This window comes from Macaca thibetana, chromosome 19, assembly GCF_024542745.1.
Source record: "Macaca thibetana thibetana isolate TM-01 chromosome 19, ASM2454274v1, whole genome shotgun sequence".
Taxonomy (NCBI): Eukaryota; Metazoa; Chordata; class Mammalia; order Primates; family Cercopithecidae; genus Macaca; species Macaca thibetana.
In genome coordinates this window covers 10,406,979-10,420,146 of record NC_065596.1, presented here as the reverse complement: position 1 = coordinate 10,420,146, position 13,168 = coordinate 10,406,979, and the positions used below count along the sequence as shown (strand labels likewise).

At 57.1% G+C, this 13,168-nt stretch overlaps 2 protein-coding genes across 2 annotated transcripts; both read right to left on the bottom strand.

Annotated features, from left to right (window-relative positions):
• Positions 1-2,876: 2,876 nt before the first annotated feature.
• Positions 2,877-7,078, bottom strand: C19H19orf67 (chromosome 19 C19orf67 homolog). Its single transcript, XM_050769949.1, has 6 exons — positions 6,560-7,078; positions 4,984-5,128; positions 4,758-4,858; positions 4,489-4,674; positions 3,731-3,865; positions 2,877-3,259 (listed from the first exon to the last, which is right to left on the bottom strand). Exons 1-6 carry the CDS (start codon positions 6,892-6,894, stop codon positions 3,085-3,087), a joined length of 1,077 nt encoding a protein of 358 aa, XP_050625906.1. The 5' UTR covers positions 6,895-7,078; the 3' UTR covers positions 2,877-3,084.
• A 2,025-nt stretch (positions 7,079-9,103) lies between these two features.
• SAMD1 (sterile alpha motif domain containing 1) lies at positions 9,104-12,086 on the bottom strand. Its single transcript, XM_050769942.1, is given in 6 exon segments — positions 9,104-9,841; positions 9,941-10,052; positions 10,150-10,246; positions 10,340-10,634; positions 11,057-11,569; positions 11,571-12,086. Coding segments are annotated over 6 exon segments (1,617 nt in total). The 5' UTR covers positions 12,012-12,086; the 3' UTR covers positions 9,104-9,682.
• Between the last annotated feature and the right edge of the window lie 1,082 nt (positions 12,087-13,168).

Genomic DNA, 13,168 nt, shown 5'->3' with positions numbered 1-13,168 from the left:
ATCTCAGGTGATCCACCCACCCTGGCCTCTCAAAGTGCTGTGATTACAGGGAAGCATGTGGGGCAGCCTCAAGGGGTTTAGTGGAGGGGCATTTAAGAAAATGATGTCAACCGGCCGTGCTGGCTCACACCTGTAATCCCAGCACTTTGGGAGGCTGAGGTGGGATAATTGCTTGAGTCCGGGAGTTCAAGACCAGCCTGGGCAATATAGCAAGACAAAATCTCTACCAAAAAGAGAGAGAGAGAGAGAGAGAGAAAAAAAAAAAAAAAAAGCACTTTCTTGGGTCTCATCCCAGACTTAGGCTGATGATCACTCTCCATGTGATTCTGATGCACACTAGGAAGTTTGAGAATCAAGGGTGTAGAAAGCTGCTGAGCAACAGGACCCAGGAAACAAAGCTTGTTTCCTTCCCCTTCCAGTACTGTACTGTCACCACCCACCCGAAACACTGTCTTAAGCAGACAGTGGATTTGACTTAAAGGAGACCGTCTAGAGCTGCTTGTGGCTAGTCTGAGTTGAAATATGTTGGAAATGTGAAATACTAGATTTTCTTTTTTCTGTTTTTTTTTTTTTTTACACAGAGTCTCGCTGTTGTTGCCCAGGCTGGAGTATAATGGCATGATCTCGGCTCACTGCAACTTCCGCCTCCTGGGCTCAAGCAGTTCTCCTGCCTCAGCCTCCAGAGTAGCTGGGATTACCAGCGCCCGCCACCAGGCCTGGCTAATTTTTGTATTTTTAGTAGAGATGGGGTTTCGCCATGTTGGCCAGGGTGGTCTCAAACTCCTGACCTCATGGTCTGCCTGCCTCAGCCTCCCAAAGTGCTGGGATTACAGGTATGAGCCACTGCGCCCGGCTTTTTTTTTTTTTTTTTTTTTTTTTTTTTAAGATGGAGTCTCGCTCTGTAGCCCAGGCTGGAGTGCAGTGGTGCGATCTCGGCTCACTGAAACCTCCACCTACCAGATTTAAGCGAGTGTCCTGGCTCAGCCTCTTGAGTAGCTGGGATCACAGGCGCCCACCACCACACCCACCTTTTTTTTTTTGTATTTTGAATAGAAACCGGGTTTTGCCGTGTTGGCCAGGCTGGTCTTGAACTTGTAACCTCAAGTGACCCGGCCTGTCTCGGCCTCCCAAAGTGCTGGGATTATAGGCATGAGCCACCATGTCACGCCAAGATTTCTAAGACAGTACAAAAAAGGAAAATACCTCATTTTTTTTTACATGGATTATACATTGAAATAACATTTTGGGTATAACAGGTTAAATAAAATATCACGAAAATGAATCTAACCTCTTAATTTTTTTATGTGGTTATTAGAAAATTTGAAATTACATACGTGATTTGCGTTTGCAACTCACTTGATATTTCCATTGGACCCCACGAGGCTAAAGAATCTTAAAGGCCGGGCATGGTGGCTCACGCCTGTAATCCCAGCACTTTGAGAGGCGTAGGTGGGAGGATAGCTTGAAGCCAGGAGTTCAAGACCAGCCTGGTCAACATAGCGAGACCCCTTCTCTACAATAATAATAATAAAATAGGGGCATCGATGCTGCCTATACTCCCAGCTGCTTAGGAGGCTGAAGTGGGAGGATCACTTGAACCCAGGAGTTAGAGGTTCCAGGATCGCGCCACTGCACTCCAGCCTGGGTGACAGAGCAAGACCTTTCCCTTCCCGCAAAAAATCTTACAGCCACAGGAAAACTCACAGGGCCTCCCTCAAAGCAGTATCAGGGAGCATCAGGATTTCCTTGATGTCATTCAGACCACAGCTGTGGACTAAAAACATCCTTGATGCAGTCAGAAATTGTCACCAGAAATACACATGGAAGAGCAATAGTGGCCGGGCACCGTGGCTCACGCCTGTAATCCCAACACTTTGGGAGGCCAAGGAGGGCGGATCACGAGGTCAGGAGATCGAGACCATCCTGGTTAACACGGTGAAACCCCATCTCTACTAAAAATACAAAAAAAAAAAAATCAGCCGGGCGTGGCGGCGTGCGCCTGTAGTCCGAGCTACTGGGGAGGCTGAGGCAACAGAATGGCGTGAACCCGGGACACGGAGCTTGCAGTGAGCCCAGATTAGGCCACTGTACTCCAGCCTGAGCGACAGAACGAGACTCCGTCTCAAAAAAAAAAAAAAAAAAAAAAAAAAAGGCAGAGCTCTGGGTGCTGGGGGGAAGGGGAACCAAAAGGGCCCTCCTTGGATTAAAAGGGGATAACCAGCGGCTGAGTGACACCTGGCTCAGGAGGACACCCTTCCCCTTGCAACGTGCCACAAGTACCCGGTTCGGGTCCAAGGTTCGCCACTTGCTCGCCGGAGCTTTGAGCGGGTGAGTTCATTTCCCTCAGCCAGGGTCTCCTCTCAAGTCCGAGGTTGGAGAGAGGCTAAGAGATCCTAAGCTTGGATTCCATAGGGTTCTCCCACCTTGTCCGCACCCTGGATACCCCGAGAAAGACGACGACCTGTCTGGCAAGTACCAAAAGCTGGAAGAGAAAAAGAAAGTCTAACTCGGGCCCTTCGGAAACTGATCGAGGGCACTTTTCTGGGGCACGTCGGGAAAAGTAGTCTTTTACGCTACAAAGAAATAACTTCCGGGTCAAAATATGGGAGTGGGCGTAGCCCTAAGTCTCTTCCTCCAGTGGGCGTTGAATTTCCCCGCTACCCTAAACTTACAGTTTTCTGGGTTCCGGTTGTTGACCGGCACCATTTCCCTTTTTGCTTCATTTCTGCCTGTGCGCATGCGCCAAACTCTCGTCTGCCTATTGGCGAATTTCAGCTTTCTTTCAAAAGACTACATTTTCCAGAAGGCCACGCGAGTGGGCGGGGAAATGTCCCCGGAGGAGGGGCGCGGCGTTCGCAGCGGACACTGAGCCTGTGACCTCTTTCTTTCTTTTATTTAACACAAAACTGACGTGTCCGCATTCACGGCCCACGGCCAGGCCGGACTCGGTGCAGACAGGTCAGCTCGGCCGGCCCTTTGGAAGGCGAGGCCAGGCTGCACTGAGAGAATGAGTGAGCCCCTCCCCTGCCCCCTCTTCTGGAGTTTGGAACTGTCAAGTTCCAGCTCCTACCCCCTTTCCCAGGTTCAAGACCCCTGTGCTGCCCACCCCGCGGGCCCGGCTGCGCTCGGAGGCCGGGCATGGCCTGCCTGGCCCGTGAGGATCTGCACCAGCAGGTCGGTGGCCAGCATGGGCGTGGGCTCCTCGAAGCCGATGGTCAGCAGCTGCTGGTAGTCCCCAAGCGGCTGCGGGCACAAAATCCTGGGGTGGGGGGGCCAGGGATAGACAGGCCTGGACTTGAGTGCCCCCTGCCCCTCGGGAGTCTCTCCCTTTAAGTGAGATGCGTCAGCTGAAAGAGGCTTTGTTTCAGCTGCCGGTGGGAAAAACCCTCGGGGGAAACTTGTTTCCTTGTTGATCTGAAACTTAGTAATGGCTCCTAGAGGCTGAATAACTGGTCCTGACCTGTCCAATCGCATTGCTAGCTGTGTGTCCTTGGGCAGGTAACAACTTCTCTGAGCACCCTGTTTTCTTTGTTAAATGGGGCCAATAGCATAGATCTCGATGGGTTGTTACTGGGGTCTGCATGAAGTGCTTTTCAGGGCACAATAAAATACTATCATTACTAAGGGAAGCAGTGTTTGGGAAGGTGGATTATCTTTGGTGGGGTTCTGCCTCCCCATCTAGCGCTTGGTCTAGCGCCCAAGCCCACGTTGCTATTGCCCTAGCTCCTACCATGAATAAAGGTCGTCCTCGGCTGGTCCTAGGGGCACCCATCGGCCGATGGACCACAGCTTCTGGATCTGCGGGCACGAATTGGCTGGACTCTGGCCTGTGTCTTCCCAAGTATCTCGATAGCACAGGAAGTAGCTGGGAGGGGAGGGAGCTGTAATTAGAAGTGATCAATTTCCTAGCTTCTTCTGTTGAGGGCTTTAATTTTGGAGGTGAAGTGGGAACTCATCAGAAGTTGCCCTGAAGTTCTCAGGTAGGAATGTGACTCTAAGGCCTTTTCTCCCTGCCAGCCTCCTTTTAAGATGAGAACTTTTATTTTGGTGGGAGTGTGGGTTTTAAGAAAATAGAGGTAGCCTTTCAAAAGCCTTTAGTTTCCTGGTTCACTTTTTTTAAAGAGACAGATTATTGCTCCCACTCAGGGTGGAGTGCAGTGGCACAATCACAGCTCACTGTAGCCTTGAACTCCTGGGCTCAAGTGATCCTCCTGCCTGAGCCTCCCAAGTAGCTGGGACTACAGACGCCAGCCATCATGCCTGGCGAATTTGTTGTTGAGACAGGGTCTTGCCATCTTGCCCAGGTGATCTCAAACTCTTGGGCTCAAGTGATCCTCCTGCCTCAGCCTCCCAAAGTGTTAGGATTACAGGCGTGAACCATGGCACCGGGCCCTGGCTCACTTTTCACTTTGCTGGTGACAGTTTGGAGGGCCATATTGGCATTCATCATAGAAAGGGGAGGACTTTGATTTGGGTAAGAGGACTTACTAATCCACAAGGGAATCTTGTCCCCGACCAGGGGCCTCTGGGGTGGCTTCCAGGTGCCAGCGCATCTTCTTATAGAGGTAGCGGGGAAAGCGGCTGGCAGTGTAGGCGGTTGGAGCACAGTATCTGAAGATGGAGATCTCATGGGACAGGCTGATGGAGAACCTCCCGCAAAAGAAACAGGAGATGCTGGCAGGACATGAGAGAATGGAGGGGTGAAGCTGGGCCTTGGACTCCTTCATCCCCCCCATCTGAATCTCCTACCATTTTACCTGAGGGGGTTTGTCTCCTCCAGGTCCACGAACCCAAAGGAAGCATACATGAGGACCAGCTGTTCCAGGCGCAGGGTCAGCTGTTGGGAGATCTCTAACAGCTGCATACAGGATGGATACAGTGAGATCAGCTGGCCTGAGAGGAGTGGGCCTCCCCCTCCACCATCCCCGCAGGCTCGGAGCTGCGAGAAGAAAGGGGCGTGGGGTCTAAGAAACCTCCACACACCCCCTTTCGGACCAGCTCCTGCAGGGGTCCATAGATGTGGGGTACGCTTCTCGCGGCTGCCTCCAGGTACAGGAAGTAGGGCTCACACATCTGTAAGAAGGTGGGCATGGCCTTGGCCAGCTGCTCCTTCTGTACTTGGTCTCTGCTGAAGGAAGAAGGGGGCCTTTGCCTGCAATCCCTCACAATCCCTCCCCACCCCCCCCACCCCCGTTTTTCCCCATTCTACTCAACCCCAACCTGTATCCCTGGCTTTGACCCCTGTTAGAAAAGCCCCCAGTTTCAGGTCTTTTCTGAACATCTTTCTGGTTCACCTGCATCAAACCCATTTGGAACACTTGTTAAAAGTGCTGACACCTGAGTCTCACATCGCCACTTAGGACCCAGAGCTTCCTTAAGGGGCTGGGCGCAGTGGCTCACTCCTGCAATCCCAGAGGTTTGGGAGGCTGGGGCTGGAGGATTGCTTGAGGCCAGGAGTTCCAGACAAGCCTGGGCAACGTAGCAAGATCCCGTCTCTACACAAAAAATAATTAGCTGGGCATGGTGGCACCTATAGTCCCAGTTACTCAGGAGGTGGAAGTGGGAAGATTGCTTGAGACCAGGAGTTTGAGGCTGCAGTGAGCTATGACTGCCCCACTGCACTCCAGCTTGGGCGATAGGGCAAGACCCTGTCTCATTAGAAAACCAGCTTTATGAGAATCCCTTGAACCTGGGAGGTGGAGGTTGCAGTGAGCTGAGTGCAGCCCCCACTGCACTCCAGCCTTGGTGACAGAGCGAGACTCCATCTCAAAAAAACACAAAACAAAACAAAAAAAAACCAACCTTGGCTGGGTGCGGTGGCTCACGCCTGTAATGCCAGCACTTTGGGAGGCCGAGGCGGGTGGATCACAAGGTCAGGAGTTCAAGACCAGCCTGGCCAAGATGGTGAAACCCCGAATCTACTTAAAAAAAAAAAAAAAAAATTAGCCGGGCAACACGTGTTGGCAGGTGCTTGTAATCCCAGCTACTCGGGAGGCTGAGCAGAGAATTGCTTCAATCCGGCCGACGGAGGTTGCAGTGAGCCGAGATTGCACCACTGCACTCCAGCATGGGCACACTCCAGCATGGGCAACAGAGCGAGACTCCGTCTCAAAAACAAGCAAAATCCAACCCAGCCTCCTAGGAGATACCAATGGACACTGAAATTGGAGAGTCACAAGGAAACCTGGTGTGTGAATCACATGATCCTTTGGAGTCTCAAACTGATGTCCTACAGGCCAAGTTTGGCTCAGGTGGGTCTTGTTTAGTCGGCACAGGGTTCAAAATCTAAGACAGCACTTAAAAACTGGGAGAAAAAGTCCTAGAGACTTGACAACCCCAGGCCCACACTGCCAGGACAGTAATAGCAGCAGTGCCCTACCCTCAATTCTACAGTCCTCCTCACTCTCTTAAACTGGATTCTGATATGCTAGCTTCTTCCACTGCCTCCCTCTGGCTCCTAGCGCTTGTCATTTTGCAACCCTGGCATGTGTCACCCATCCTGTCGCCTCCCCTCCAAGTCTCCTTACCCATGGGGACCTGGGACCCTGTCCAGCATCACCTGTAGAGCAAGTAGCTCTGGAAATCATCCGCCTTCTTGAGTAGGTAGCGCAGCTGTTGGGTGATGGGGCTGAACAAAATGTCCAGGGATAGGCGGGGAGGTGCTGGCCCGGGCCCGGGGACCAGAGGTTCGGGGGAAGGCGTGGAGGCCGGGGCCTCAGCCAACTGCCCCTCGGCATCTTCAGGGTCCGGCTCAGGTGGGTTCCCAGGCCTGCTAGGGGGTGTCGACCAGGAGGGGTCTCCGCAGGGCGGCGTCCCAGGTTCCAAGGCATCTGGAGGCGGTGTTTCTCCAGGGTCCAGGGGGAGCGACCCCTCGAACCACTGCTCCGTAGCCATGGTAGGACCAGAGGCGGGGGGGGGTGGGGGGACCTGAGCTCTTTAAGCTTCTGCTGCTGCTGACGTTGGCCGCGGGTTCGACCCCGCCCCGGGAGCCTCCGACTGGCCCCTGCCTTGACCTCTCCACCGGAGCCGCGCCGCCGCGCCGGGGGCGGGGGCGTTCGCCTCTTTTGAATTTCAACACGCGGGAGGGGCGCGCCGCTCCAGTCCGCGCGCCCGCGGCCCCCTACCCCTGCACACGCGCCGCACGCGCTCCGGGAACCTGGCGGTGGGGAGGAGGGACCTGCCTAGGGAGGTGACCTCTGGCCGTGTCCTGGGGGTGTGGCTAGGGCCGGGACCTTTATCTCTCGAGGTGGATTCCTAGAGTGGAGGGGTCTCCAAACGTGTCTCCAACACCTCAACCCGGCACAGGTATATGGAATGAGGCTGCCCAGGCCCCAGCCCCTCACTCCCAGAACCCTGGTTTTTTTTTGTTAAATTTTTTTTTTTAAATTTAAAGTTTTTAGAGATGGGGACCTCTCTATGTTGCCCAGACTTGTTTCAAACTCCTGGACTCAAGCGATCCTCCTGTCTCGGCCTCCTGAAGTGCCCAGCGTGTTTTTTTTAAAAAAAACAAAAAACAAACAAAAAATCTCTAATGGAGTTGAGAAACTGCCTTAGAACTTAGTAGGGACTTTGGATGTAGTAGCTCTGACGACTACTACTAACAATAAAATAAATCTGAAAAAACCTTCAGGCTGGTCTTGGTGGCTCATGTCTGTAATTCTGACAAGTTAGGAGGCTGAGACGGGAGAACTGCTTGAAGCCAGGAATTCAAGACCAGCCTAAGCAACATAGCAGGACCCTGTCTATACAAAAAATAAAATGTTCGTTGGGTGTTGTCTGAGGCATGAGAATCACTTGTACCCAAGAGTTCGAGGCTGTCACCAGTTATGATTGCACCACTGCACTCTAGGCTGGGTGACAGAGCAAGACTCTGTCTTGAAACAAACAAAATCTTCACTTGGAAATCTTCTCCTCTCATGATCTCATCTGATGGCCCAGAAGGAATTTTCTGTTGTTTTAATGAGGAAGACCATGAGGTCTGGAGAGCCTACTATGGTCCTAGAACAGATTCCTGCCCCCAATATTTGTAGCAGATTATTTGCAGTAGACAAAGGCTGACAGGTTTATAGTTTTTAATGTACGTTATGTCAAATACTCTATATTTAAAGACTCGGAGTGAAGAACTCGGACAGGTGTCAGATGCCACCCTGTGTGATCCCGAGCACACAGTATCTCTGTGCCGGGCCAGCTGCCTCTTCTGTAAGGTGGGATTTTATGAGTTGTCTTATGGGGACTTGGGGAGGACAGTTGAGAAAATGCTTATAAACCCAAGGACTTAACTGCCAACCATTCAACAATATTTGAGGCCAGGCATGGTGGCTCAAATCCCAGGCAGGAAGAGAGAATCGCTTGCAGCTGGGAGTTTGAGGCCAACCTGGCCAACAAAGTGAGACCCTCATCTCCACAAAAAAAATTTTTTTCTTGAGACAGTCTGTCGCCCAGGCTGGAGTGCAGCGCATGATCTCGGCTCACTGCACGTTCCACCTCCCAGGTGTAAACAATTCTCTGCCTCAGCTTCCTGAGTAGCTGCGATTACAGGCGCCCACCACCACGCCCAGCTAAGTTTTTTTTTAGTTTTTGTATTTTTAGTAGAGACAGGGTTTCACCATCTTGGCCAGGCTGATCCTGAACTCCTGACCTCGTGATCCACCTGCCTCGGCCTCCCAAAGTGCTGCAATTACAGGTGTGAGCCACCACGCCCGGACAAAAATTTTTAAAAATTAGCTGGCCATAGCAGAGTGCATCTGTAGTTCCAGCTACTCCGGAGGCTGAGGTGGGAGGATCACTTGAGCCCAGGAGTTTGAGGCTACAGTGAGCTATGATAGCACCACTGCACTCCAGCCTGGGTGATAGAATGAAACCATCTCTAAAAGGAAAACAAATATTCAGCACCTGCTCTGTGCCTAGCTCAGTTCTGGGACATGGGGAGATGACAGAGGAAAAAAAACCCAAAGATTCCCACCTTTCTGCAGCGATTATTGTTATAGGCAGCTATATTGTTTCCGTTTTTCTCTCTCTCCAAATGATTCTGTCCTAACCAGAGGCTCTTTAATGCCCTCTCCCCGCCCCATTCATAAAACGGACTCCGTGGTTCTTTTTTTTCCCCTTTTCCTTTTTTTAAAATTTTATTTAAAAAACCTTCGGTGCAATATTAAAAAGCAATACAGCCAGCTCGAGCGACAATCAACAGAAAGAAAAGAGGCAGGAGAAGAAAGGCCCGAGGAACCCCAACCCAGCTAGTCCCCTAGGGGCTGGAAGCCAGGGGCAGACTGAGAAGGGGGGCATGGGTGGTAGGGGAGGGAGGAAAGACCACCCACCAAAATAAACAGGCAGATCCAAACATTTATACAGGAAACATCTGGCTGAACGGAAGAGAATCTTGGGGAGATGAGAAGCCCCCCACATTTCATTTTTTTTTTTCCTAAAATGTCTTGGGCTGGGTGGGGAGGGTCAGCCACCTGGGGTTTAAGGAGCAATTCCCTCCCCACACCGACGTGCTGAGGGGCAGATTTGTGTAAGAGAGAGAGAGACACACAAGGGGCAGAAATGAGGACAAGAGGGTGCCCTCCTCCCTGGAATCTGTTATGAGGGCTGAGGGTGTCCCCGTCCAGCTCCTGGACTCTGGGGGGTCTTGGGTGAGATGGGGGCCGGAATGGGTTGGGGCAGGGGTGAGGCTGGGCGCTCAGCCTAAGAAGCCATCGGGGTCATCATCCTCAAAGTGGCCTTGCTGAAGCACCTTGATGTGGTGCTCGTAGATTTTCAGGGCTGGCCCGAGGCGGATGGACAGGCCGGTGAGCACATCTGTACGCTGCATAAGCAGCAAAGATTTGCCATCAATTTCCTGGGTGGGACAGGGACAAAAAGAGAGAGCGAGCCGGGGTTAGGGCACATCCCAGAGAGCCCCTCTTTGTCAGTGTGTAGTCCTGGGCTGGGAACTCACCTGTTCTTGGAAAGCTGTCGCCTGCTCCGGGAAGCCAGCCTCGGTAAAATATTCCACAACATCCATCACCGTCCATTCCACGGGATCAGACGGCTTCTCTTTGCGCCCGGGACTGCATCAAAACAGACGGGCACCAGTGAACACGGGTGTCCCTCTGGCTGTGCCACACACCTGGGCAGCACTCCCATGTCTCCAACACCCCAACTTACGGACAGCCAAAGGGGGTCCCATCGGCCCCAGGTAGGGCTGGTTTGCCTGGGGGCAAAGGCACGGGGGACGGAGAGTCTGGCCCGGTGGCAACAGAAGCTGGGAAAGAAAAAAAAACACCTGCCTTTGGCTTTGTTTTCGGGCTGAGTTCCTCCCCTCCTAGCACTTTCCCCCACCCAGAGGAGTCCTTACCTGTTCCCCCCTCCTTGTTCATGCCTGCCATGGAGAACACCTGGCGGGTGCCGCTGCCCGGGGCTGGCCCCCGCCCTTCATCCTGGCCCTGGTGCGGTCCGCAGGGCGTCCACTCCTTGACCCTCTCCTTGGCACTCTGAGGTCCCCGCTCGCCGTTAAGCTGGTGGTGCTGGGCACCTGCAGGACGGTCACTCTCGGGCACTTCAGAGCCCTCTGACACATCATCTTCATCATCTTCATCTTCATCATCATCATCTTCCTCCTCTTTTTCAAGCACTCGCTCTTCTCCACCTCTCTGGGACCGAGGAGAGAAGCATGCAAGATTAATAGCTGTTCTAATCCCTGACCCTGCCTGTAGCATACGGGCGGTGGTGAGGAGGACCCGATTCCACCTTTAAGAACAATACGGACTAACTTTTACGCATTCACTCCGTGCCAGGCTCTGTGTTAACTAAAGCCCTCGACAACCGAATCTCACTAAACTCGCTCAACAACCCCAAGGGGTCGCTACTGTTATTAAGCCGCGTTTACAGCGGAGGAAACTGAGGCTCCGGGAGATTCAAGCACTTGCCAAGGTCACCACGCACCCAGCCCGCAGGAAACGCGCGTAAAGCCCCAGTCACCCGCCACCCAGTTCCTCCCGGGACTCGCACCCCCGCCACCAACTTCGCCCGCACCTGCCCACCGCGCGGCGCCCCCGCTCCCCGGCGCGCTCACCTTGCTCCGAGACTGGCGGGCGCTGGCGGCCGGCGGCGCTCGTCCGGGCCTGTCCCCGCGGGGCAGCGCAAGCGCTCCGAGACGGGTGCGCTCCAGGCGGCCTCGCGCCGCCGCCTCCTCTTCCAGCAGCCCCTGCACGCGGCCGCGGGTTAGGCGACCGCCGGCGCCGCCGCTGCCCCCGAGGTAGCGCACGACTTCCCGCAGGCTCACGGGCCGCGCTGCGCCGCCGGCCCGCGCCGCGCCCCCCTCAGGCGGCGGCTGTGGCTGCGGCGGCGGCGGCTGCTGCTGCTGTGGCGGCGCCGGCGGCTGTGGCGGCGGCGGCAGCGGCGGCTCCCGGGCGGCGGCGACGGCGGGCGGGGGGGCGCGGCGCGGGCCGGCCGGGGGCGCCACCGCCGGGGGAGCGGCTGGCGCAGGCGGCGGCGCGGCCAGGGGCGCGGCCCGCTGCGCGCGGGGGCCCGGCTGCGCGGGGCCGGGCGAGGGGGGCGCTGTGGCGGCGGCGGCGGCGGCCGCGCGGGGGCGCCCGGGCCGGGGCGGCGGCGGCGACGGGCGCGGGCGGTGGCGGCGGGGCGGGCGTGGGCGGCGGCGCGGCGGCGGCGGCGGGGGCCCCGCGGGGGGCGCGCGGCGGGGCCGGCGGGGTGGCTCCGCGCCGGGGCGGCTGGACGCGCGCCGCGTTGCGGTACGAGATGCTCCCCTTGTAGCTGACCCGGAGCACGGCGCGCTGCTGGATCAGTTTCTCGAGCTCGGCGCGCGTGCGCTCCGGCTCCGGGCCGTGCCTCCGCCGCACCATCCGGCAGATGCGCTCCAGGTCCGGCCGCGCCTTGCGCGAGCGCAGCGAGTCGATGGTGTCCAGGATCCACTCTTGGTAGTGCGGGGAAGCGGCGGACGACGAGGCGGCGGCCGCCGTGGTGGCGGCCGCCGCCGTCTCCGGCGGGGGTAGGGCCGGGGGCCCCGCCATGCCTCCCGCCCGGCCCGGCTGCACCGTGCGCGCTGCCTCCCTCCCAGCGCGGCGCCCCCCTCCCCGGCTCCCCTCCCTCCGCCGCTGCCCGCCTCCTCCGCCTCCCCCCCCGGGGGGCGCAGCGCCTCGGCGGAGCGGCGGCGGCGCTGCTGTTTCTTTGCAAAAAAAAAAAAAAAAAAAAAAAAAGAGAGAGAGCGAGAGAGAGAGAGGAAAAAACAGTGAGAGAGAAAGAAAAGAGAGAAAAAAATATGCACACACTCACTCACTCGCACGCACGCACACACAGACCCGCTTCTGCTGGGCGCGCGCGGGGCCGGGGATGCGAGGGGGAGGAGGGGAGCGCGGCGCGGCCGGCCCCTCCCCGCCGCCGCCGCCGCCGCACGCGCGCCCTGCGCCCGGGACACTCCGGCCCCCCTTCCTTCCCTCCCTCCCTCCTCCCCGCCGCCCGCCTTCCTCCCTCCCACCCCCACGCGCCCGCTTTTAAGGTGGAGCCCGGGCCCCCCGCCCGCCCCCTTTACCCTGCGCTCTCGCTCACTCCGGCTCGCTCCGGCCCCCCCTTACAACTCCCGCGCGCTTTTTAAGGAGGCGCCGCGGAGTTGGCGCCGGGGCGGGGGCGGGGGAAAGCGGCGGGCGGGGGAGGGGGAGGGGAGTGCCGGGGGGGAGGGGAGAGGGGGCGGGCAGGGCGGGCGGGCGGCGCTCGGCCGCCCTCCAGCCATTGGGCGCGGGACCCAGACGTCCCCGGCGCCCAGCCCCCCTCTCCACGCCTCCCCGGCGCGCTCCGCTCTCCGGACCGCACTTACCGGGAACTCGCCGCCCGCGGGCCGGGGCTGCCGCGCTCGCAGGGTGCTGCGGGGACCCTCTTGCTGCCGCCGCCCCCGCGTCCCTCAGGCGCGCCTGGCCCGGCGCTAAGGATGCGGGGAGGGGGGCGCGCACCCTCTCCCCCTTCTACTCCCCCTGCCAGGGCCGCCCCCGCCGCCGCTCGGCCTTCTGGCGCGCCGGCCCCAGCGCCTCCCTAGAGCGCCCTCTCGGTCCCGGGCTGGACGCCGAGGGGGCGCGCTGCAGATTTGGGGACCCCGAATCTGGGGTCAGAGGGCAGTTTGACGCTCGTTTCTCCTGCGGGGCCGAAGGAGTGCCGGAATTTCAGCTAAACCCTGTTT